Below are 25774 nucleotides of genomic sequence, written 5' to 3' on the forward strand. Positions count from 1 at the left end.
CAGGATCTGGAATGCGCTCCCTCCGGAAATCAGGCTTATCTCCTCCACTGCACTCTTCAAGAAAGAGGTGAAAACAATCCTTCTGGCCAAGATCTCCTGAACCTTATAGGTTCTGGATCAGAGACTCTGCATTGCTTTGTATCACTGTTCACCTTGTCCTTTGGCACTATACTTCTATTTGATGGGGACACTACTACGCTACTCTCTTACTACCGACCAATATTTGATACACGTTGGTTTACTGATTCACTCTCCCGATACCCCCACTCAGTGTTCTCTCTATACTAAAACATTGGTATAAGCCATCCACACCCAAGGTGTACCTGAACACCTCTGTAGTGGGATCAATGACTTGTGCCGTCTGATATTACTTGTTTACCTGATTGTATACTGATATATTTTATGTATGTTATTATTATCCTACCATGTTAGTGACTATTATACTGCTCCCATTTTCTCTGTTCATTCCTACTGCCCCTACCCTGTCTTTGTGAAGCGCTCTGATATCTGTACGGATCTTGTTCGCGCTATACAAAACTTTGAATAAATAATACAACATAGCTAATAAAACTTTAACAAAATCAATAGATTTTACATAGGTGAGACTTATTAGCTTTGCCAATTCTTATTTTTCCAGGCTATTGTGTGTGTATGATGTGTGAAGTATGTCATTCAATATCATACAATGTACAACGTGGAGGCAGTGCAGATGCACATTCACTGACCACTCAACAATCACAGTTTTTTTTACTACCTTCCAGTGGCGGCTCGAACAGGTAACGCTATGCAGCAGTAAGGCGGGCGGGAGGGGGGTTAGTGGCGTTGGACATACTACGGGAAAGGTGAAAGTAAATAAACAAATAAATAAAACCACTTACCTTGAACTCGCCGAGTCGACGATGCAGCAAATGCAAGGTAAGTGGTTTTATATATCAATTTCTTAACTTTCAACTTTCTCGTTGTATGTCGAACTCCACTACCTCACCATTTCACCACACCACCACCCCGCCTCACAGCGTTTACCGTTTACCTGTCTGAGCCGCCACTGCTACCTTCACAGATATATTTACCCCACTCGCCCACTCTGATGCACTGGAACGCCACACCAAGGGTCCACTCTATGCTGCATAGAGGTGCTTATTTATGAGCCCTTGCATCACTTTTGCGCCACCGGTGCGTCATTTTTTGTGACACACCAGCGGCGTAAAAAATGTGCCTTGTAGCACCATATTTACAAAGTGACACATCTAAGTAGATGCGTCACTTTGTAAACCCCTGTGCTACATTATACCTGCGCCAGGGACAAAGTATGCAGGGGGGGAGCGTTCCGACACAAGTAAGGGTCATAGAAGTGGCGCAGTGAAATTATAAGATTTCACTGCGCCACTTCTAAGAAGCAGATGCGTCAATATCTTACGCCCGCCTCATGGCAGGCGTAAGATTTGACTGAGGCACATTTAACATGGGACTTGCCCATGTGCAATGACCCATTGCTAGAGTTGCGTCACTTTTGTGACACACTGCAGCAATGCGTCATTTTTGCGCCTACAGATACATCCGCTAGGAGGGCGCAATGAAAAGTGACGCATCGCTGTTTTCACGCAGCGATGCGTCACTTTTCATAAATGAGGCCCAGAGACTTTTAGAAGTTAAAGGCTTCAAGCATAAGCACTGAACAGTAATAGTCCATGGAACTCCCTTAAAAGGATCCTTCTGCACAATCTGGCCACAGGCTAATCAATGTGACCCTGATTGCCCTACTACTTCAAATTGAACCTCGGATTGATACGTGTTTTTATTTTTGTTTTATTTATCTGTTTTTGCTCCTTCACACTGTGTTGCTTTGTTAAACATTCTCAGAACAAACTGTTCCTGGCAAAAGATGCTGCATTTTTCAGTGTAGCAGTGCTCGGTTTGGGGGAGGCCGAGCCTCGCGACCTTGGGTGGATGCCATTTGCTCACAGAAAATGCTGTAAACACAATGCAGAAAGGTCCTGGACACAAAAAGAGCAAACAAAAGTACGAACTCAAAAACCTTGAGCGGGCCTGGGGATTAGAAACCCTGCTATGCTGACTCAGCCTTTCATCCTTCAGAGAGGGGGATATTGAAAAACCATTCCCTGCAAACCACGCCTATCATGCAGGCGCCTAGAAGCAATTGGCTTTGTGGTAAGGGCCAATGCAATGAGCAAACCCTATCAATAAAGAGAGCATATAACTGTTTAAAATACATTTATTGAGGGATAAACAAGAGATCCATAAAGTGCTTCAAGTTCTCGGTAATCAATGGCACAATATGCAAGTGGTCAGTGCGGCGAGGGACGACCCCTCCCCTCCTTTATCCATCCCCTCATTTCTGAGGGTAGCAATATTTACACGGCACAGAGCTGAGGGCACCAAAAAGTACACAAACAGACGACCCCTGCTGAAGTCATGGCTGACCTGCTTGGAAATAAAAACACAATTCCAATGCTGTAGAGTGGCCATGATGCATAAGACGTCAGAAACAACCTCTGCCTTAACTCTACAGTACATACACAATGAGTCCAGCTAAACACAACACCAGAGCGATTACAGTTTCCACTGGCCTGAAGAGATTTTACTTTAAATCCTATCCATTGTAATAGCTCCCAAACATGTCTATATAAATCAGTCCTTTGAGTGATTTTGTAAGCTCCGCCTGTCAAAGTACCCCCACTGTCATCCTATAGGGCACTAAGCTGCAGCTGGTAACCAGAAAGGGTTAGTGGACCCAGCCTGTCCACGCATGGACAGTTTCTTATGTTGAACTCAAATCAAGGCAAAGTGACCAATGTTTCTTGTATGATTAAAGGCACCTTGTTTAAATATCTACTTCTTGCCTCTTGGTCTTGGTTGGATCACACCAGCAGGTTCTTCAGCTTCGCCATGTGATATATAGTTTTAGATGATTTCCTGGTGTTCTTGTCATTGCATAAACGCAGAGAATTCTGGTCTCAAAATTGAAAATAATTCTAAACATTGCTCCTGCACTCCGAACAGGCAGTAGTCTAGAAATGAGCGAGGCAAGGGGAGAGGTATATTTTCTATAGTGACTTTCCCCTAAGTTCGCTCCTCCTGCTTCCAGATACTATGAGTGATCATTGGCTCTCCCAGAAAATCCCCATATATTTTATTGGGTTCAGTCTTCCTCATACATGCAGTCTAGTGGCATTTCCAGCCAAGCTTGTTCCTCAAATGCAAATTGTAACCAAACTCCAATACTGCTTTTGAAACTTGACCTCCCCTATTTTTAGGTTGTAGATGACTGCACACCAGGATGTCCACCCAGGCTGCTCTAAAATTCTAACGCTGATGCCCTCCAAACCCCTACCCCCTGTTGCAATATTTGTTGCTGTTAAATTTGTCCTCGCTATATCATTTCTCATGAAATCATGTGTTCGCCTGGTACAACATTGACACTTTTAGCATTTTAAACAAAGGGGCCAACAAGTCAGTGTTCAAAAGTCTGTGCTATATTCCCCTGTATCTTAGTACTTCTGATGTGCACTTGTGAACAGTATGAGAATCTTGCTCTAGTGTGCGAAACTCCCAGCTGTGGGCTATGTGAAAAGTTCACATTGATGGGCATTGAGGGAAGCTTGCACAGGAGGGCTCTGTATGAACACAAGCAGGTGGGAAGTGTCAAACTGAAATCCTCTGCAAACATGTACTTTAAAAGCCAGCTACAGCGATCCAGGATTTTGATATCTAATATAGTTGCTACAAGTTTTACCACCCCCTGTAATTTTCACTCGAATGAGATAATCTTAGGTTGGGCCTTGAAAAACATAATTTAAACATGCCTCTAACAGTGTATTTACACTAACTTGCATTCTGACCAACATTTAACATACAACTTCACAGTATGTACACCATGTTTAGCTCCAAGTTTATTATGTCTTCCACAGCAAGTTGGACCATACAATCCTCACTTAACATATATCTACATGAAAATATACACAAACCACCGACTTAATCTCATCCTTGCACCGAAGATGCCTCTCCTTGCCAGGGAGATAATGCTTATTTCACAAATCTAAGATTCTATAAGTCAACCTTAGTAGGGCCCGATTTACGAAGGCACTTATGTGTAGTAAAGTTATGAATGTGGAGTCTCCAGGGTCGTGGCTGAGTCTCTGCAACTGCATTCCTTTTATCTCACTTTTGCAGGCTCTTTTTCACATGTTCTCTCTCACTTTTTTCTGTCTTTGTCCTACTCCTTTATTCACCACTTTGTGTTTTACTCCTCTTGCTCAGGACCAAAGTCTGTTAGGGAAAAATAAGTGACGCTCTACAAAAATGAGCGACGTTGGGCCCCACCTGCAACCACCAGCTCAAATTAAGCATTGCTTATACTTTCACCAGCAAGCCATTTGTCTAGTCAATGGCAAGCAGTTGTTCCACATCTTGGACTTAAGCATGTGAAGCATGATATACCAAACTGAATCATCTCATGCCCTAAGCAAAAAATATGTTTGTGAACCGTGCAACAATACCACCTCAAGACTATCATCACCTCCGACGACACTTTCCACACACAACTTCATACTTCCTTAAAGCCATTCCCATTCAATCTAGCACAAGACATCTGTCACAAGTAAAATGTAACCATGTTCTGCAGGCCACACCATCTAAAACATATCAAAACTCCAACCTCATTAGTTGTATCTTGAGCAAAACAATGTCATTTACACAAGACAAAATATTTACGATAGAAACCCACGTTGTGCTATCCATGCAAAGACTTGCCATGCTATTCCTGCACTTTTACACCATTAACCAAAGGCAAGTTATTCAAATGTGTCTCAAACTCAACCATACTCATGGCACAGGCTCTAGCCTCCATCCAAAGTAAAGATCCAGAAGAGAAATGCCAATAACATAAATCCAACAGTACATATTAACTCGGAGACTACATTTAATACTGCTGTCTAGGCCCAACCCCAGATGAAGTTTGCCGCCAACTTGTGCCATAAGCATAAGCCGGCAATAAATATTCCACTCCAATCCATCGTTAGTAACTATGTCACGACTATTCGTTACATCCCTTGTAAGTCAATTCTTCAATTCCAGCTCATATCTACTATTCCCTTTGCAACCTGCAATAGTATCCATGCTAACCTCAATAAAAACAAAAAAACAACCTCCATCGAACATTCTATGCTATCTGAAACTGACAAGAATATCACTACTCTATACACCGTCCCATACACACCATGATATCCAAACTAATTCATATGAAGACCATAGCCAAAGCTGTCACCATCTGCACTGCCATCTTTAGTTGAATAAGTCTACCATCTACCCTGAAACAGGACACTGCTGCCCATGAGAAACCATGCCACCTATAACAGCCTGGGGCCTAGTGGTTAATTAAAAAAAAAAACAAGTGCCGGGGCTTTCGTCAGGCAGCAGCTTGCATCAGCCCATTTTTCCTGTTAGCGCTGCCTAAAACAGAACCAACTACTAACCATGAAAGTGGGGACAGGATGTGATATAATGACCAAAGCTGTTGACTTCAGTGCTGGGGAACCAGGTTCGAGTTTCGACGTCAACTTAAAATCATTCACAAATCCCTTAATCCCTTTATCTCCCTGTGCCTACCATAAATGAATGTGTCCTTAACTGGTGCTCATGAAAAGTGCCGGTGTTGATGATTAAGTGCCGGCGCAAAGCACTGGAAACTACCGGCCCAAATCAAGCACTGCTCATGTCAGATCATAGTCGAAACCAACTTTGCTTTATAATGCAAGTCAAAAAATACACCCAAACATTTGTTTCTGCAGCCACTCAAGCTAAAGTGTGAAGACAAAACAATAACAATAGCGCTGAGGTCAAACCGCAGACTCATAAGGTGAATTATTCATTCCATATGAAGCTACTGCAGTCATTGTACGTGGCACAGAGCTTGCTCTATAAAAAGCACCTGCATTCTGCACCTGTAACTGGAGGCTGAGCCTTGTTTCCTCAATGGGTGTACAGAGGGTCCTGTCACAACGCGACTTGCAAACGACGCCATGAGTTTATTTATATGAACATGTTAGAGCGAAGGCAAAAGCTTAGAAGAGCGAGAATGAGGAGACCTGTTCCAGCTAATGGTAGGGATCCTGCTGTGAACTAGAGGCCAATGGAAAAGGCCTGTCTAGCGAACCTAAGATCTCAGAGGAAATGACGAAATGCGTTACTTTGGCAACGCTAGGAGGAACACTAAGATGTCAGAGGAAAGTAGACAATCTAGCTCTAGCCAACGCTGCCTTTAACTCTATGATCCACAAGAACTAAAGGCAGAATATATGTTTCTGTGAAAGACAGAGGTACATTCCCCATTCTTCCACTGGTACAGACCGTAGAGACATCAGTGAGGTGAGACTAATTGGGCGCAGACACCTTCTGAACTGTATTTCAACTATGTTTTGGCTGCACCCGCAGGTGCTGGAGACCTGGTCCTCATCAGCCATGTGCCTTAGCTCTGATGTGGTTTACTGTAAAAGCTCTACTCGAGGAAGTGATGTTCCTACTGTAAGTTGTCGATCCACGCTGTATTGCAACATGGGGAGTTTGTAGGAGGCCACTCTCTCCAAGAGGTTGGAGGGACTGAGGCGGTGTCTGTCACGTGTCAGACAGAGCCTGGAATGCTGGTCTCCTGCCCAGACATGCAGGTATTCCAGACTCACTGACCCAGCTGAAAACTTTCGGTAATCTATATATGCAAATCTGCACTGGAAAGCCACCTGAAAATATCCATCTCGTTTTCAAATTTCCTTAGGCCTTCAGCCCACACTAACAAACACCTTGCTTAAAATGTTCTGGAAAGTATCCCAGAGGAATCATTCTCCACCTCATGCTTATATCCTTGCACTGGTACAGTGGGCCACGTTGACAACAGTCCCATCGATCTGTCCACAGAAGGCTTCTCCGTGCTTGCAGTGATCGGCCACGTTCTTGGTAACAAGGAGCAACTCTTGACTTTGTCCTAGTGGCTATGCCGTGTGGCCGGCTCAGGGATAGGCTCTGCATGGAGTATTGCCGCTCTCACAGCTTGGAATTAGAAAGTTCTTCTTAGTGATCCATACAAAAGATTCCATGAAACAATACCCCCCTCCCCAGTTACCCGCGCTTCAACTGTTCAAAGCCCTTTCCCTGTACGACGCAGGTCTATTTGTTTCAGAATGGAGGCTCCCCATTCCCTTCCTCTGACAAGTCCTTGAGTTGGGTTTGGGTTCATCTCCCAATGTCCTGACAACAAATACGTTTATTTTCCTTATTTTGGTTTCCCTGGAGGCTTTAAGTCTTTTTCATCTCCCATTCCTGAAAGAAAAGGAAAAAAAACATAATGTTAGGAAGCAGAGAGTATACATGGGTATTCAGTCTAACACAGGGGTCTTCAACCTTTTCTGTAATAAAAGCTACTTTTGGTCAATGTAACTCATTGAAAGCTATTGATGGTATTAGTGTTGTAATAGTGACTACATCAGACAAGATTATGTTAGTAGCCACCATATGCAAGATAACTACCTGCGATCACCTCAGTGCATCAGGCATGTTTGCAAACATTAATGTATAAAAGGATTTGTCAAAAAAGGAAAACCTCTACATGGGTAATACATAACCATAGTTGCAGTGCATCTTTCATCAAGGTAATAACATTTGTGAAATGTCTTCCCAAAGGCACATTATTTATCACTCAAATACCAGCTTTAAATATATTTTGGAAATTCAGTCATTTTCCCCCTAATATCAGCTTACGAGTTCTGAAAATGAAACGTTTATCTCAACTTTACACTCTAAATTTTGGTATACATATATTAATTCAACCATGTAAATGCTTCTAATTTAGTAGTCTGGGTTGCACACAAGGGGACTACTTACAGGTACCTGGAGAGCTACTACTAGCTCACGAGCTACTTGTTGTTGAAGCCTGGTCTAACACAATCAAGCGTCCAGTTACAGCATGAGACTGGCATTCGGCCAATTACTAAATGCTATGTTGGCAGCAGGCGCGGTCCATGCAGGTAACAGCGGTGGGGCCAAGTAAGGGGGGATTTCGAGGGACGATGTTGAGGGAAAATTAATAATTTATTTAATATTCCGTCTGCATCGTCCCTCGAAATCCCCCCACCAAACCACCGCTGTTACCTGCACGGACCGCAGCTGGTTGGCAAATATTTATCAATTTCAGTTCAGTCAATGAAGGACTACTGGCAATTCTGTAAGGTCATTCATATTTTGCAGTCTCCTCACTACATATCAGGGAGCTATACTACTCTTGATCAACTTGTCGTTTGCAAACCGCCTACAGCAGAGCAGCAACAGGCGCTAAAGTGCACAGATTTAAATTCATATGGTCAAGATCTAAAAACCTGCCCTCGTGTTGAATCGCGATAGGAACCAAAGTCACTGATACTCACAGTTAAAAATGGAATGACTAGACCACATCTCAAAACAGAACACCAGTGTGAGGAAGAGAGAAGGAAAGAAAGAGGTAGAAAGGGAAAAGTACTTCACTGAGATCGAAGAGAGATTAAGAGAGTGGAGTGAGAGTGAAGGGGAGTTTTTACATGGAGGTCTCTCACGCACAACACTGTTGTTTTGTTATTGTATTCTTCTTCTTCTAACCATCATTTTCTTTATAGCAGAGTGAGACGTAATTTTAAAAAATAAAAATGTACTTTAAATGACTGTGTAATGTACTAATTTTCTCTATTCCAGACACATTCCTCCCAGTTACTTCTTTCCGTGATTCTTTGGTGCACAACCAGTCTGGCCAACAAGCATTTGTGGGCCTTTTAGTCACTAGTTATTGGTTAATATTCTGTGTGAATGCTATTGCTTTCTGCAGGTGCCCCTGAGCAACCAATACCATTGAGCCGTGACTGAATGAACAAGTTACTTTCTCCTAAGGCACTCAATTTTCTAGCGATAATGAAGCTGAGCAGTGGTGAAAGTTAGAAACTCCAATACAGCAAGACTTTGTAAATAACACACATTAACCTCTATGTCCCACATTTTTATATCATTGTAAAGATAAAACTTGCATTGATCGGTAACAATAGCAGTTAAAAATATCATACTTATTGAAAACCAGAATGCATTAGCACTTTCAGGGGCAGGAATACAGCCACTAAATGTCTTTACATCAATAATAAGTTAGGTACCAAGTTTATATAATATTGACCCTACGACCAATGTTGTCCTTTGGGGTTGTGCTTGGGTGATATCAAAGGACGCTTGAAGTTTTCTACAATTTTAAGAAACAAAAGGGCATACTTATAAGCCTCCTGCTCCAGCAAAACGTCACTTTTTTTTGATGCTCCGGTGGCGCACACTGCAGGCCCATATCACCATGCGAAGCCATCCCGCACGGCTTTTCATGGCCTTGTAGATAAGGTGTAAGGCCTCATCGTGCAAGTTGCTGCGCTGCCTTACATTGTGGCAGGTAGGCGTGCCATAGGTGTTGCTGTGGGTGTTCCCATGCAACACCCATGTACTTCGACATTGCACCACATTTACAACATAGAGTGAATCTGGAGCAGCGCAAAAACTGTACGCCTCCCCAAAGCAGGCGTAACAAGCAGAAATGATTACATTTCTCCTCATTTTCCCCTTTTTTTAACATGTGCTGCATTTAGCACACACAGAAAAAGGCTCTTGTGATTATTTGTGTGTAGGATGGTTCCACTTTCTACACAAAACAATCATGTCAACAACACAGACACACTTGTACCATGCTGCAAGGTTGATTGTGTTGGCACACAACTGCAAATTTTGCACCAGGAATGCACTATATCATGTAAATAAAGTGCATTTCTGTCCTTTTTAATTGGCGTAAGGCAGCACAGCAAAATGACTTGCGGCGCTGCCCTACTCCAATTCATTGTAAATATGCCCCAAAATTTTGGTTACGGGGGAAGTGCTGAAATACAAGATTCCCTTGTGCCTAAAACTCACCGACTGAAAACAGCTCACAACCAAGCAAGGAGTCATAAGTTGTCAAGAGACTTAGCGCCTTATTTAGAGTTTAGCGGATGGGATCATCTGTCACAAACATGGCAAGTGCATTGTGGCCAGGGCCACTGGAATTATGAGGCAAGGGAAGGCCAAATTATACAGCAAGGATGAGCAAATTATGCGGCTTAATGCGGCAACTTGTCTAACAGTATTACATCATTATTGATTAGTAACTTTTCAATCATTTGAAACTAGAAACAATTTCTTTTTTGTTAAAATCTACAGATTATACAAAAATGGTTGTTTATGTGGCAAATCTATAATCGTGCGAAAATCCCTACAGCCGCACAATTGCATAATTCCAGTTGCCCAGATTATGGCCTGTTTTACCTGTAAAATAGTGAAAGGGATAGGAATCATATTTGCAATGGAGTACGCCATCCACCACACTTTAAATAAGGCCATTAGTATACAATTCAAGGGTTGAAGGGGACTGGCTAACAAGTGAGATATAATTCATTTTCCAAGACCAGTTCCAGAACCAACTCATCTTAATCCCTTGTAATGTAGCTGGACGTGTTAGTGAGCCCGCATTTACTATTAAGACTCCCGGAAGTACTGAAAATAGGGGGCAATATCTCAAAGACAGCTATTTTGATCTATGTTTTATGGTGGCTAATGCATTCTTGAGACTGGGACTGCCAATGGATACCAAGGCTGAACTAGTTCTAACTGGGAGCCAGGGTCGAATTGAGAACGCAAACCTGGCTGGGGCTTGTGCAGTGGATATCTATTCCAGTACTGATATCTCCCAAAACGCCTCTTTATATCTCCCATTAAATATAAGCCTCCCTAGCAGTGGATAATTAGTAAAAACAAAATAAGTGCTGGGGCTCTGGTCAGGAGGCAGCTTGCACCAGCACTTTCCGCCTGTTAGCGCCGCCTAAAAAAGAACCAACTGTTAAGCTTGAAAGTGGGAAGAGGATGTGGCATAATGGCCAGAGCTGAAGACTTCAGAGCTGCATTACCAGGTTCGAGTCTCGGCATCAGCTCAACTTTCTGTGATTCTAATCAAATCACTTAGGGCCAGATGTAGGTCGGCAAATACCGGTCGGTAACAGCCGATTTCGGACGTTACCGACCGGTATTTGCTAATGGAGATGTAGGGGCCTTAAAATATACATAATCGGTATATTTACTGATTCGGTAAATTTACCGATTCTGTAAAATACCGAATCGGTAAATTTACCGATTCGGTAAATACAGATGTAGGTGGCACTGAAAACAGTGCCACAGGCCATTACCGAATCGTTATTTACCATGTAATACTATTGCATGGTAAATAACGAATTCTAGTGTACATGCACATCTGTGCATGTATACCTGTACCATGTGGCTTCAAGGCCCATAGGAATCAATGACAAATACCGATTCGGTAATTACAGAATCGGTAAATACCGAATCCTACCGATTCGGTATTTTTTACAGAATAATTACCTACATTAGATTTACCGATTCATGAATACCGAATCAGTAAAATTCGGTATTTATGAATCGGTAAATCTAATTTACCTACATCGGGCCCTTAATCTCCCTGTAAATTAATGTGTCCTTACCTGGTGCTCAGGAAAAGCGGTAGTGTTGAAAATTAAGCGCCGGTGCTGAGCACTGACAACAACTGGTTCAAATTAAGCACTGCTACCTCCACCCTTTAAGGTGGCTATATGATTCTATGACCTAAATATTAGGATAACTGTTGCCTATCAACCATGAATCAGATAAGACAAACAGCTTGTGTTGTTGTAACAAAATTTAATTGTCACTCTATTGAACTGAACATCTGCTGTCAAGTACGACAGAGGTGCTCCGCAGGATGAATATTCTGAACTATATATATAGGAGATTGGATAAAGAGTATGTTACTTAATGTAACTATCATATCTGAGAGAGTTCTTTAGGAGATAGTCGGACATCTGATGGGCAGAGGATCCCGGAGAGAGTCTGATGTTCATGGGTGAAGGGGGTGGTGTTTGGCACTTGACTCGCTATACTCTTGTTGATATTTTGAGGGGGTGAGGAAGCAAACCCTAGTGTTGTTGATCAAGTGGGTGGATCAGTGCCTGGCCTACAGAACAAAATGAGTGCTGATGCCCAAAAGGTTTTGGGAGATCGCAGACAACTTCCTTGGTTGGTGTTGCCCACTTTCACTACTGATACCAGTGAATTCATAGAAACCTCCAGATACAGTGACCGAGATGTACTCTGTCTGGGGCTGAGTTCAGGACACTTGGTACAAATCAATCATTCAATCAGGATATATAAAGTGCGACTAATCACCGGAAGGGTATCCAGTACAAGCAGCCCACGACTAAAGTGCTCCCAACATATGGATGGATGTTCTTTTGGATACTTAATGGTTAATGCGTTTTGTCTGGCATTATATTTTCAATAAATAAGCTTCAGTTTAGAATTCTGCCACCCGGTGGTGGAAGGCTCTCACATGTAGACTAGCCAACGTACGCGCAGGAAGAAAAAAACCCATAATTAGCAGTGTTTTTTACTTTTAATTGTGATAGTTAGGACTGTTAAAGTATCCAGGCTCACAAAGGTGCCAGTGGTGCTCATATGCTCAACTTAAGTACTGGGGTGGATACCACCCACGATCTATGCCTACTGAAGTGTGGAAGAGGACAACTCACCAGCATTGTTCCATTAACTGTTTAGCACTGCTGCTTCGAAGCGCTATTAGCCTTTCACATTTCCCACCAGCATTAATTTTACAGGATGGTAAAGGACATCCGAAAGAGTCAGAGAGGGGTGTGACAGGAAAATTAGTTAAATATTCAAGTGAGAGTCAGGTGCATTGTGGTTTTCTGATAATTTATAGTGGTTTGAATTGTGCCCTAAGGTTTAGTTTCATAAAATTTCTTTCAACTTCTCCCCTTTACTACTGAGTTCATTTTATTAACTTATTTTATTACGAACGCACACCTACTGCTGTTGCCATTTTTTTCTTTCCCATAAATGTTTTGAGAAAACAATGGAATTAGTCCACATTTTAATCAAAATTAATTAAAATGTGTCAGATTTGTATCCTTTTACAGTACACACTTTTACATTTTCTTTTTTTCTTGTTTTGGGAGGATAGCTTAATCTCTTTTTTCAGGTCTTAATGCATCATTTCTTAATGTTGCCATTATTTTACTGCACGAGAAAAGCACAGATAAGAAAAACAGCCAGGAACATGCAGTAAAATTGTTTGGACAATAAAAGCAATTTATTCAGAGGCTCTGCCAGAAATGATTTTGTGTTGTGCATAAATGGCTCTATCTTAGTCATTCAGGCCTCTCAGAAGCACTGGAATAACATGTGACTCAAAGTACCTTAGCCTTAGTAATCATTTAAAGAGACTGGATTGTTGATACATTTCTCCCTCCATTTCTCGGTTGGTCTGCTCCAAGCACATGCATGCCCAGGTGCTAGCAGGTCTTGATTGAGCTGTGAGAGTGTTCCCATTCAACAAATCATCTGTTCATCCATCAAACAAGAGCCCCACCTTGGCCTTCTGGAGAACTTTGCCTTTGCCGGATGTTGTGATGGAAGGTGGGCGCTTCCTCATTTCTGATGCGCTGTTGACGGGCACACACCGCTCTGGACAGCTGACCTCCTGCTGGCGTTTTGCAACCTGTTGAGGGAGGGGGCAAAATATGACATTATTCGGAAGTCCGTATATACAGGAATTGAGAGCAAACAACAAGATCCATGCCCATTTGGTTTGTATATTCTCCGCCTCCTACAACACATATTTTCATTAATAAAAAGATGTATTGAATAGCTTTCCAATTGAAAGGCCCACAAAATTAAGAGAGTTAAGATGAAAAAGAAATGGTTACTTACCAGTAAGAGCAGTTTTGCAGGAAGCGTTAGCAAACAGGTGTTGTAGTACCATCTGTGCTTCCTTGTTCATTTGAATGTCAACACATTAATGTGTTGCAAAGGTGAGAGGTGACGCCCATGTAGCTGCTGCACAAATTTCGCCAATGGGAACGTTTGTTAAGAGCACCTTTTTTCTCTGTTGAGTACGCTAGATTGCACGGGTAGGGTTTTTTCTTTAGTTACTGGCGAACCTTTGCTTTCTCTGGCAAAGGAGACAAACAGTTGGTTTCCTTTACAAACCCTTTTGTTTCCTGTAGATAGTACATTAAAGCCCTCCTCACATCCAATGTGTGCAGGGCTCTTTTGTTCTGTGTCTTTGGTTCTTTGAATATAGTTGGTAGCTGTATGCTTTGGTTGACATGAAATTGGTTCGCCACGTTGGGTAGAAAATGTGGGCTGGTTCTGAGAACCACTGTGTCCCTGTGGATCTGTAGGTATAATTCCTGTATAGTTAACGCTTTAAGTTCACTGACTATTCATAATGATGTGATCGCAATTAGAAAGGCTGTCTTTAGAGTGAGTGATCTTAGATCCAACTTGTGCATGGGCTCAAAAGGCTCCGTCATTTATTGAGTTGGTAAAGTGTTCAAGTTCCACAACGGTGCTGGAACTGATCTTGGTGGTACTGCTCTTTTAGAACCTTCCATCGATGTCTTTGCCACTGGGGATGTGAAGAGACTGTTACCTGAAGTACCCCTGGTGTAGGCTACTTTTGCTGCTAGGTGTACCTTAAGCGATGTGTAGGTTAGTCCGCTGCCTAGCAGGTGTATGAGGTATGATAGCACTGTTTCCTGTTCTGTCCTTGTTTCCATTCTACTGTTATATGTGCACCAGTGAATGTATTTATGCAGTGTAACATTTCCTTGTACTTGGTTTCCTTGCTTCTCTTAGGATTTCCATTGTCCTGGGTAGAAGCAGTAGATGTCTAAATTCTAGATATCCAGGAGCCGTGCTTCTAGGCTGAGTGTGGCTAGCTCTGGGTGGTGCACTTTCCTGTCTGGCATTGATAGCAGATCTTGTTCTACTTTGAGTTTGAAACCAACAATAGGAGAGGCAGGGAGAATAAAGGAACTCTCTCTTAGTCCCCGGTTCAGTACAAATCAACAAAAGAAGAGAGGTTATGTGAGCTTCATAAGCCACAGAGAAGGAGCAAAGCCACTAGGGAATCACACACCCGCTATGGGTGGTTAAGAAGGCCCTCACACACCGACCTGGTTGGTGTAATGCTTCATCATCGGGCCCCACCAAAGAGGCCGAGTGCCTCTTCCGTGTGCTACGACGCCAGGAGACTGCGGAGCTGGTTGTGTGTGAAGGGCGTGCAGTGAGGTATATATTAAAAGTGCCAAAAGGGTATCTAAAAATTATTTTAATGTGTGATCCCTAAGACACGAACAAAGGTGAAAAAAGAACTATGTGTCTGAATAGTTTTGCCAAGGTAATGGTTTGGTTAATTCAGAGTTCTTTAAATTAGTCAGTCAACATGTTTCTGCCTTTACAGTGGTTTAAATGTACCTAGGCATTCGTCAGGACTAGTTAAACCCCGGCGGTATGGACTCTCTAATCGTCCACCCTAACCTGGGGAGGTGAAAGTGAAAAATCAAGAAAAGTGTGATTAAGTGCATAAAAAAGTGGGTTGAGTTTGATCATCTGTCCCTTGGACTGTTCTAGTAGGTCCGAGTAGCAGGTATGCCTGGCCCGTAGTGGGGCTATGAGGATGAGAATTGTCCCTGGTTGTTTGGCTTTGTCCGGTACCTTTGGGATCAGGGGAATCGGTGGAAAGACATATGCAAATTTACCTGACAAGTTTATTGACAGGGCATTCCCCGCTGACTGGTGGTGTAGAAACCTGGGGGCGAATTATTGTTATTCTGTGTTCTTTGCGGTTCAAATAGGTCTAGTGCTGGTCTTCCCCAGACCTTGAAGATTGTTTCTAGTGGATCCTGTTTCAACTCCCATTCGTGGGAAGTGCTGCCCTGCCTGCTTAGTCTGTCTGCCTTCATGTTTTGTTTTCCTAGTAGGTGGACTGTCTGCAGTGTAATCTGTCTTTGTATCACCCATCTCCTTATTTCCTGGGGTAGTATGACACAGTGAATGATTTTGTTCCTCCCTTTTTGTTGAGACAGAACATGGTTGTTGTGTTGTCCGTCAGCACAATTTGACCTGTTATGTGCAATTGGAAAGCACTCAGGGCTGGGAATGCTGTTTTCATCTCCAGGTCATTGATGTGTTTCACTGCATCTGTGCTGTTCTACAGTCCCCATACCTACAGGTTGCCTATGTGTGCTTCCTAAACCTTGCCACAGTTGCCTATGTGTGCTTCCTAACCCTTGCCACAGTTGCCTATGTGTGCTTCCTAACCCTTGTGGGATGCACCAGTTGTTATGGTCACAGTGGGAGCTGTGTCTTGAATGGCCTCCTCAAGTTCACGCTTATTGATTTCCACCTTTGTATCTCCTTTTCTACCTTTGCTGTGACAATGACTAGATCCTCCCTACTCCCAATGGCTTTTGACCATTTGTTGCAGATCCATTCCTGGATGGGACATGTGCGTAATCTCGCATGTGTTATGAGTGGGATGCATGTCATCATGCCCATGAGTTTCAGGACAGTCCTCACTGTCAGAGACCAACTCTACTCGTAAAGAAAAGTCTGCTCTGCGATTGCCTCTGCTCTCCTCTGAACTGGATATGCTTGTGCTGTCTTGGAATGATTGTTGCTCCTAGGAACATGTTTACCTGTTCCGGTTGTGGTGAAGACGTTTTGTGATTAATTGTGAAACCAAGGCGTTGCAGTGTGGCACTAACTGTTTCTATGTCCTGTGACATCTTTCTTTTGATTTCACTTTTACTAACCAATCGTCTAAGTATGGGTAGACATGTGTATTATCCACTGCCTGTCCGAACAGGGCGTCACCTGTGAATGGCATATTGATTATTGAAGCTTGCACCTCAGGTTTGAAACCTGATACTCTAAGCCAGGCGTGCCTTCTTAATGTTGTTCCTCTGCACATCAGCCTGCTGGCTGTATCTGTTGCATCTATTGCTGATTTGAGGTAGGTATTAGCAATGTTTTTTCCCTCTTGCATTACTGCCTTGGCTCTTTTTCTGTACTCCTCTGGGAGGTGTTGCATGATGGCTTCCATCTCGTCCTTTGGTTGTGGCCGTATCGCTTTAAGAGATCGTTGGAGTTAGCAATCCTGCATTGGGTTGCTGCTTCTTTTTCCATCTTTCTTCTCACCAAGTCAAGTCTCTTACTCATATTTTCTGGAGATTGACCTGTGGCTGTGGGGGCATTGTTTCTCTTCATTGCGCTTGTCACAATAAAGGAATCTGCAGGACTATTGCCCTTGATGTATTTAGGTCCTGAGTGGAAGGTTTGTACTTTTTTCCACTTTTGGTGTTGCATTTTTGCAGTGGCAGGTTCACAAATGGCCTCCTTCCCTTTGTACAAGATGCTAGGGAGCATGAGAAGATAAAAGTTTCCCTTATGTGATGTCATTAAACGCTTCAAGAAGGAAACATCATCACAAAATAACGTTTTTTCTGCAAGCGAGTGCCATAAAAGTGTACCATGAAATATAATAAACAATATGATTTAAAACATTCAAATCCACAGAACAATACAGTCACTACACAAATTTGCAAGGGAAGACTATTCATAAAAAAAATAACTTTCTTACAGGATAAAAAAATTAAAAGAAATTAAAACAGCAATGTGAGTCATAATTGCGGGGAAATAGAGTGAATATCACGAATGTCAAAAAACGTACAATCCTAGTGTGCAAAGATACAATAAAATACATTAAACAGTGAGGATCCTTGAGAGCAAATGGTGCCTCAGGTGTTACTAAGAGGCAGATGGCCTTCTTCTAATAAGCCTCATATGCCCCAAAAATGTAGCAATTGCAAAAGCGTACTGTGGGCGAGGATCTGACTTAAGAATTCTCAGTGCAGTACAATGACTGCAGGTACCCAACTGCTTGCACAGGGGCTTGATCCATGTGAGAAACGGGTGAACATAAGCAATGCAGGCAAACAAAACATGAGATATAGTTTCATCAGCAGTATTACAAGCAGGACATAAAATTGAAGTATCATTGGCTACCCATTTGCAGGAAAAGTTTTCAAGGGGAGCACACCCACCCTGAATTGAAAATAAAGTTTCCTGTCCAATGGGACAGTTATACAAACCCAGTAGAGTTCCAGGGCAAGGGGACATTTCAAATCCAGGAACTCCCCTGTGATGTAACTGTGGCAGCTTTGGCAACATTATTCTTCATTCAACAGGACCAATAACGCTTTTTCAACAACATTTTTGAGGGATGGAGTCTTGTGACTGGATCTCCCAAAGTTCCTTCAGGCACAGACAGTGCAGAGTTTTTTTTAAATATGGGAGAGCTAGATAATTTTGTGGAACCTATCGTTGTTTACAACATCCTGCAGGGCAGCAGCATAGTGTATGATTTCTGAAGTATTCCATATCCTTATCTAGAATAACAATGGACGCAGTCTGGCTTTATCTTCTATTGCCTTCCTGTCCATATCAAGGAACAGTGGGAAGGTGGGAGTACTTTGTGGGAGGAGGGTCACATTTCTAATGAACCTATTCTCCAATTTTACAAGCCCATTGATATTTTTTTCTTTTAACAATGCTCAGAACCATACAGGGCAGAACCCCCAACCTTAGCTTTGTATATCTGTAGGGCAGGGGCTATTGGTTTGCCAGAGGATGCATGATGTTCCTTGGAAACGGCACCTGTGACCTGCTAGAGTTTAAGATTCATTTTCTCGATATGGGGCTTCCAAGAAATGGTCAAAGACAGTGTGATTCCAAGATAATAAAATGAATCCAAATTCAAATAATCTTTATTTCGATCATCGCAGATCATCAAAGATATACACAAGAACACAGCATAAGATTTATAAAAAGGATTCCGGGTTAGAAAGTTTAAAAGTTCGTAATTACAGTCTAGAAAAGTAAGTACATATTAGATTAAGATTAAGAGTTAATAAAACATGCCTAAATAACATCCTTTATGATTCTTGTGCGTACTCTCCACATTGCCAACAAAAATTTCGCCATAACAAACACTGTTGGAGGTGTTACGTCCGTTTTAAGCACTCTGTAGGCTGGGGCATAAGATCGAAAACCCAGATTCCTTAAATAGGGGACCAGCCAGTAGCTCCTAATCTTACTGTAGGCTCTGCAAAACAGGACCACATGAAGGTCGCTTTCCAGTTTATAGTTGCATGCTGGGCAGTTAACCAACCCCGAGTTACCATCCCAGGATTTAGTAAAGGACCTCAGCGGAAGCGAGCCGTATCTCCATTGCAGAAAAATCTTTCTTGCATACACGGGGCACATGGCATCTAAGACATATTCCGGGCTATAGGAGTCTTTTACCTTGATAAATGTGTCCGTCAAAGAACCTTCCCGGATTAAGCTCAGAGATCTCTGAAGCATAAAGCTGTAAAACAATCTGGAGAGTTCTTTCCTCGGAAGCCTAGTGGACGTCACTTCCGGATTACACCATAGTTCAGGGATTCCAAGGGTCGTACACATGTCCCTGATGTATTTCAGCCAAGGAATTTTGGACGCATGTGTTGACCTAAGTATCTCCTGTAATTCACTTCTGTAGTGTCCCAGGTCCTGACTACTCCACAGACGTCTCCAATATGCCAAAGGTTTAAGGCCCAGTTCTTCAGTTATTGGACGAAGTGCCAAATCCATTCTTAGGGGAAGAAGAGGGCTACTCTGTGGGAGGGCCGCTAGTTGTCTAATAAAATTATTTTCTGCGACCTGTATAGTCTGTAGCGGTGTATGTCCCCATAACTCGGCCCCATAGGTGATACCTCCTCGAGCTTGTGCTTTATAAATATGTATTGCAGGAGTCAGAGGGCGCAAATAGGATTTGTTGGCAATTCTCGTAATAGCACCAGCCCTCTGGATGAGTTTAGTGGTTGCCTTAGTCTTGTGTGGTAGCCAAGTTAAATTCTGATTCAGAGTTATACCCAGGTATTCAATCACGGAGACTCTTTCTAGGGATACGGATCCCAGGCAGGGATTTGGGCAATTTTTGGGTTTTTTGCTGACGATCATGAATTTGGTCTGGGAGGGGTTTATTTCTAATCCCCTTTCAACACAAAACTCCAAGAACCCATTCAAAATTCTCTGCAGTCCCATGGGTGTTTTTGACAACAGCAGGGTGTCGTCCGCGAACATGATCGCAGGCACCCTGCTGTTGTTTAGTTGTGGTGCGTCAATATTAGGGATCCTGGTTAGATGCTCTATCACCCCGTTCGTAAATAGACAGAAAAGGGTCGGGGCCAACACGCATCCCTGCCTTACCCCTCGTTGGACAGGGAACCTATCTGTCAGTCGACCGCCCTTTCCATATCTTACACGGGCATAGTTGTCTGTATGTAGCCTAATTAGAATCTGGAGTATGTCCCCGGGTATGCCCAGGTCTGCCAGTACCGCCCACAACTTGGCCCGCGGGACCAAGTCGAAGGCGGCACGGAGGTCCACAAAGACCGCATACAGTGCTCCACCTTCTAAAAGCGTCGTCTTCCAATGAATCCACCTTCTTGAGTGTTGTGCCCCCCAGACGTAGACTACCTTTTAAGGTTTTGTGCTAATTGAAAGTCATAAACTTCATCTATGCCGCATTGATCTCCAGCCCACAGAATGTACATAAAACTCCTCAAACTGGAGTAGAGTGATGGAACCCACTAGGGTTTTTGGAAATAAATAAGGTATCACCAGCAAATAATAAAATAGGTGTCTTCAGTGTCGCTAAAGTGGTGGCAGCAGTAGTAAAGTGGGAAAGAAAGTCAACTTATTTATTTTATTTATTTATTTAAGAGGTTTTATATAGCGCTGGCTGGACCCAGGAGTATCAGAGCGCTTTACAAGGTGTTTCCATACAGGTACAGTGTGTATAAGCACAGACAATGGAATAATAAAAGAGCAAGTCCACATAGGATACATGACATCTAGATAAGAGAGTAAAAACAAATTGCTAGACACTCTGATTAATACAAAATAGCGGTCACAGTTTGGCAGGAAGCCTCACTTAAGTATACAAAAAACAAAAAAACAAGCATTGGCATAGCCAATAGGTCTCGCATTTGGGACCTTAAAAGTGTTTAGCCATGCAACAGTTGGTGTTGTTGCACCAAGGATATTCTGCTGCATAACTAAATACTTATAGGGTCCAAAAAGCGAGACCTATTGGCTATGCCAATGCTTGTTTACTTTTATGTTAGCGAATACAATACCTAACCAAAAGTGTGAACGCACACAGTGCTCCAAAATGATAATCATGGAAAAGCCCAACTGCAAAGCTGGAGTTTGGTACCACAATGTCATTTTTTACTTACTCATTTAAAATAAATAAATCTTGCCCCCTGGGTGACCCTCCGTTAAGTTGTTTGTGTGCTGTGCTAAAACTGGATGATTTAAAATGGCAATCAACGTTTAGTAAATGTGAATGCTCATTAAAGGAGCCAAGGTTTGCAAACAGCAATTTAAAAATATGTTTTGCTGTGCATTTTTGCTCTGTGTCAAATTTGCCGAATTCCACGCCTTTTAGCCACCCACATTTCTGCACAGCTCTGCTAAAGTGACCCTGTGTACTTTGTTTTGGCGGCTGCCCTCTGAGTGAAGGGCAACTATCTGTAATGCTTGTGGACGCAGAGCCATGCCTTATCTGCAGATGATATAAGTGATATATCTGGGACTGAACACTACACTGAAATGCACACTGGAGCCCTGATACATGAGGGAAGTCTCGAGCAGCATTTACAATGCAAGTGGGCCTGGGCGTCTCTGGGTGTCTGGAGCTGTGAAGTTCTAAATGTAAAGGTATCCAGACAGGCTGTTGTTAGACCAAATCTTGGCACCGTATCCTTTTTGACATGTTTCCAGCATATAATTCTTCAGGTTGGAGAGTGTTTAATTGCCTCGAACTTTGAAACTTGCCATCAAAGGAATTTTACAGTTTACTTTACTTTGCAGATCTTATAAAACCAAAACCGTTCAGTAGCATTATTAAACAAGCAGCGACATGCGGGTGGCGGGAGAATGGCACAGGAAGATAAAGTGATTTACGGAATATAAATAAACGAGAAAGGAGGAGAGAGGAGAGAAGAAGGGAGGGGAGGCAAAGCGGCGGGTAGAAGAGAGAGGGCATGAAGGGATCAGGCAAGGGAAAGAAAGGGAAGATGGACGAGATTAAGAGGAGCCACAGATGGACTTTAGAACAAAGCAGCGCTGGGAGGGGGGCTGGGCACGAAGGAAGGAGAAATGCGACTGATGGCCTGGCGGCCATGAAGTGTGAAGTGTGAAGCAGTGGGCGGGGAAGCAGATCCCTTTGAAGCTCTCGGAGGCAGGAGCAAATGGTAAGGGGAGGAGAAATGCTGCTGGAAGGCTCGGGCAAGCTCGTGCACGAGGACGTGCACTTGATGAAAACGCTTTGCTTTTGTTTAGCTCTTGGTTTCACCCCAATAGGGCTCGCCTATTATATCCCTGCGGGATATTAATAGGCGAGCCCTAAAAACAGGCAAGAGAACTGAGGGTCATGAGGAGGGGAGGTAAGGTGATCAGATAGAAGGAAAGGGAGTTGGCCAGGCTGGTGGTCACAAGTCATATGCGGAGCAGCTAGGCGGGGTGATGCAGAGGGGCGAGTCAACTCTGTTGTTATGCTACAGAGAAAACAGGGTGGTGGCCACGATACAGCCCTGATGGACTCCTTTGTTGACAAGAATCAGATCAGTAAACTGGCCCTGGTTACCCGAGCAAACTTTGGCATAATTACTCTTGTGTAAACGAATCAGTACTAAAAGATCAGGGGGTATACCCATTCCTAAAGGACCTGCCCTAATTTAGAGCGAGGAACTAGGTCAAATGATGACTTGAGGTCGGCAAATGCAACATCTAAGCAGCCTCTGCCGACAGAAGCCATCTTCCAATATATCAAGAGAAATCGGAAAACCTGGTCAATGGTGCTGGTCTTTTTGTGAAAACCAGCTTGGAAGGTGGACAGTATCTCATGTTCAGCAGCCCAGTCATGAAGTTTAATCAGTACGAGATGACAGAAGATTTTATGAATACAGTCGTTAAAACTTATAGATCTTTAATCGGCAGATGAGGATCTATCCCCCTTCTTAAAAAAACAGGTAAGATCTCAGCTCCCTTCCATGAATCTGAGCTATGCCCTATGGCGTTGGCTAGGGCAAGAATTAACTTGGACCAGATTTCTCTGTCATAGACAAATAAATCCCCTGGAGTACCACCTGGCCGCACACTCTGCCGGTGGTGACTGCATCAAGGGAAGTGGCAATGTCGTCTAGATCAAACAAGGAAACTAATTGAATGGGGGAGGATCAACTACAAGGAGCACTCCTCCCTTGGAACCTGGTGGTCTTCAGAGTACAGTTTATAAAAGTAATCAACCCAGTCGAAGGGGGTACATTATTTGAGGGGGGTGGATGGTGAACCATTACCACACCAGGTAACAAGCAACCACAATTTGGTGGAATCTTTTGCATAACAAGGTGTTTTAAGGTCTGATCACCTCTGGTCGACCCATTCCTTTTTGGCTTTGGTCAGGGGAGACTTATATTCCTTTCTTAGGTAGTGAATACGAACTGTATCCATAGATTTTATGGCCATGGCCAAGAGACTTCTTAGATGACGACCTTCCTTATAAAACCAAGATGTTAGTTCTAATTTCCAGTTTTTGAGCATTAAAGACCAGAGCAGTGAAGTATGTTAATACGTGTCTGAAAAAAGTATTATGCAAATCGCTAGTTAAACTTGTTTTCCTTTCCGAGTTTATGGAGCTATTCAGCTTAGCCAAAGTAGATTGTAAGGCTGAGGAAATGACCAATAACGTATTTGGGGATAATGTATTTCAATTGATCTCTTCCGAATGGATAGCGGACGCTCCACATTGAATCCTGCAAACTGCAGTATAGATTCACTCTGTTCAGAGGACCAATACCTCGCTCACCTCTCGTCTCACTCCGGTGCTCCCCCTCACCGATCTGGAGTTGTTGCGAATCATGGAGTCTATCAGTTACTCTTTATGTTTGAACTGTGCACGTCACGAATCACTATGCTCTACTATGGTATAATGTATTTCAACCGATCTCTTCCGAATGGATAGCTGACGCTCTACATCGAATCCTGCACACTGCAGCATACATTCACTCTATTTAGAGGACCGATACCTCGCTCACCTCTCGTCTCTCTCCAGTGCTCCTCCTCACCGATCTGGAGTTGTCGCGAATCATGGAGTCTATTGGTTACTGTTTATATTTGAACTGTGCACGTCACGGATCAATACGTCTGATTTACCACTCCGTGTTTGAACTTTACTCCTCACGAATCACTATGCTCTACTATGGTCACTTCTTATGTTTGATTGCTTCTCTGTTACATGTAGTAAAGCGCTCCGATACCCTTGGGTCTTGCCAGTGCTATATAAAACTCCAAATAAATATAAATAAATAAGTAAAAAATCAAATAAATATATGGTGCCATTGAAGCCGTTAAGCCGTTGCATATTGTTAAAAGGCACTTGATCCCTTGCAAGGGAAAAATATGAAAATCAGTAAGATGCCTTTCACAAAAAGCTAAAAGGCCAGAGTCTCAGATCGACTAAAAAGTAGTCAATACAACTCATGTGAGATGTTTTTTTTAATGGTGAAAGCCCCCTTCGGGTCAGATTTAGATAGGCCTTTTAGAGCCCTCACTCCAAATTCTAGTGATAATGCCTTAAGCTGAAGAGTAGCCTGAGTCCATCTTTTAATAGGATGGAGGTCAAGTTGAGGAATAGCCCATAATGCATCCTCTTCATAAGATAGGATAGCATCATCACCATCCAGGGCCTCAAAAGTGGCATTGAAGTCCCGTGCTATGAAAATTTGAGATTAACACTGGAAGCTACCAGGATAGTCTTCCAAGCACTGAACAGTTTGTGAGGCCTAGAAACCCTTAATCTCCGGAGAGTAAAAGTTATACATTTCAATGCTGGAAAACTTATCACTAATTCCTAAGCTGTCTGGGCACTCCATGTCAAGTTTTTGAAATCTGCATTCCAAGGTAGCTCTCATCCAAATCGTAAGCCCACCAGATGGTCTCCCAATCGCACTTAACTTTGCTGGAATGCAAAAGTTTAGATTTCCTGGCCTAAAGATTGGATCTGCATACCATGTTTCTCGGAACAAGCAAATATCCTGTAGTTCTATATAACTATTCCAGTCTGGTATGGCAGCTTTGGACTTAAGACCAGCCACGTTCCATGAAATAAAAGACACCAAGGGATTAGTAGGTGTAAAAGTGGTGTTACTGGTGAGGGTTTTGAGGGCCAGAGGATTATGGTTGGAAGTACGTGGGCAAGAGCTAGAGCCTCACCACAAAAAAGGACCTGTTCTAGCTAATTGTATGGACGACTACAAACGTCCACCATATATATTTTTTAGTCACACATTTTTATGTGACACGGCAGTGAATCAATATCTCACATCTGCCAGACAGCTACTTAAATCACTTATTTAAACTCTGATATGTGGTGCTGTGTCTGCTTGATAAGACCCTCCCACAGGCATAGATTTTGTAGCGGTTTCTCATCTCTGTGGCGGCTGGGTGGAAGATGAGCGTTGGGTGTTGAATATGTGCTGTAGCACCTTCTGTCCAACTCGAGCTTCCTTGTTCATTTGTATATCCACACAGTAGTGCTTCGTGAACGTGTGCACCGAAGCCCATGTTGCGCCAGGCATATGTCCTCTATGGGTGTGTTAGCCAGGAAGGCTATTGTAGCGCCCTTTTTCCTAGTGGAGTGGGCACGTGTCCCCTCTGCCAG

General features: G+C 42.9%; 1 protein-coding gene across 1 annotated transcript in view; it reads right to left on the minus strand.

Annotated features, from left to right (window-relative positions):
• Positions 1–7165: 7165 nt before the first annotated feature.
• Positions 7166–25774, minus strand: part of AFAP1L1 (actin filament associated protein 1 like 1) — a 142977-nt gene continuing 124368 nt past the window's right edge. The window contains exons 18-19 of the mRNA XM_078652987.1: positions 13526–13654; positions 7166–7329 (exon numbers count right to left, since the gene is read on the minus strand). Of these exons, the coding sequence (XP_078509113.1) occupies positions 7306–7329; positions 13526–13654 (153 nt within the window). The 3' untranslated portion in view covers positions 7166–7305. The remainder of the gene's footprint in view (positions 7330–13525; positions 13655–25774) is intronic.

This window comes from Lissotriton helveticus, chromosome 7 (genome assembly GCF_964261635.1).
Source record: "Lissotriton helveticus chromosome 7, aLisHel1.1, whole genome shotgun sequence".
Taxonomy (NCBI): Eukaryota; Metazoa; Chordata; class Amphibia; order Caudata; family Salamandridae; genus Lissotriton; species Lissotriton helveticus.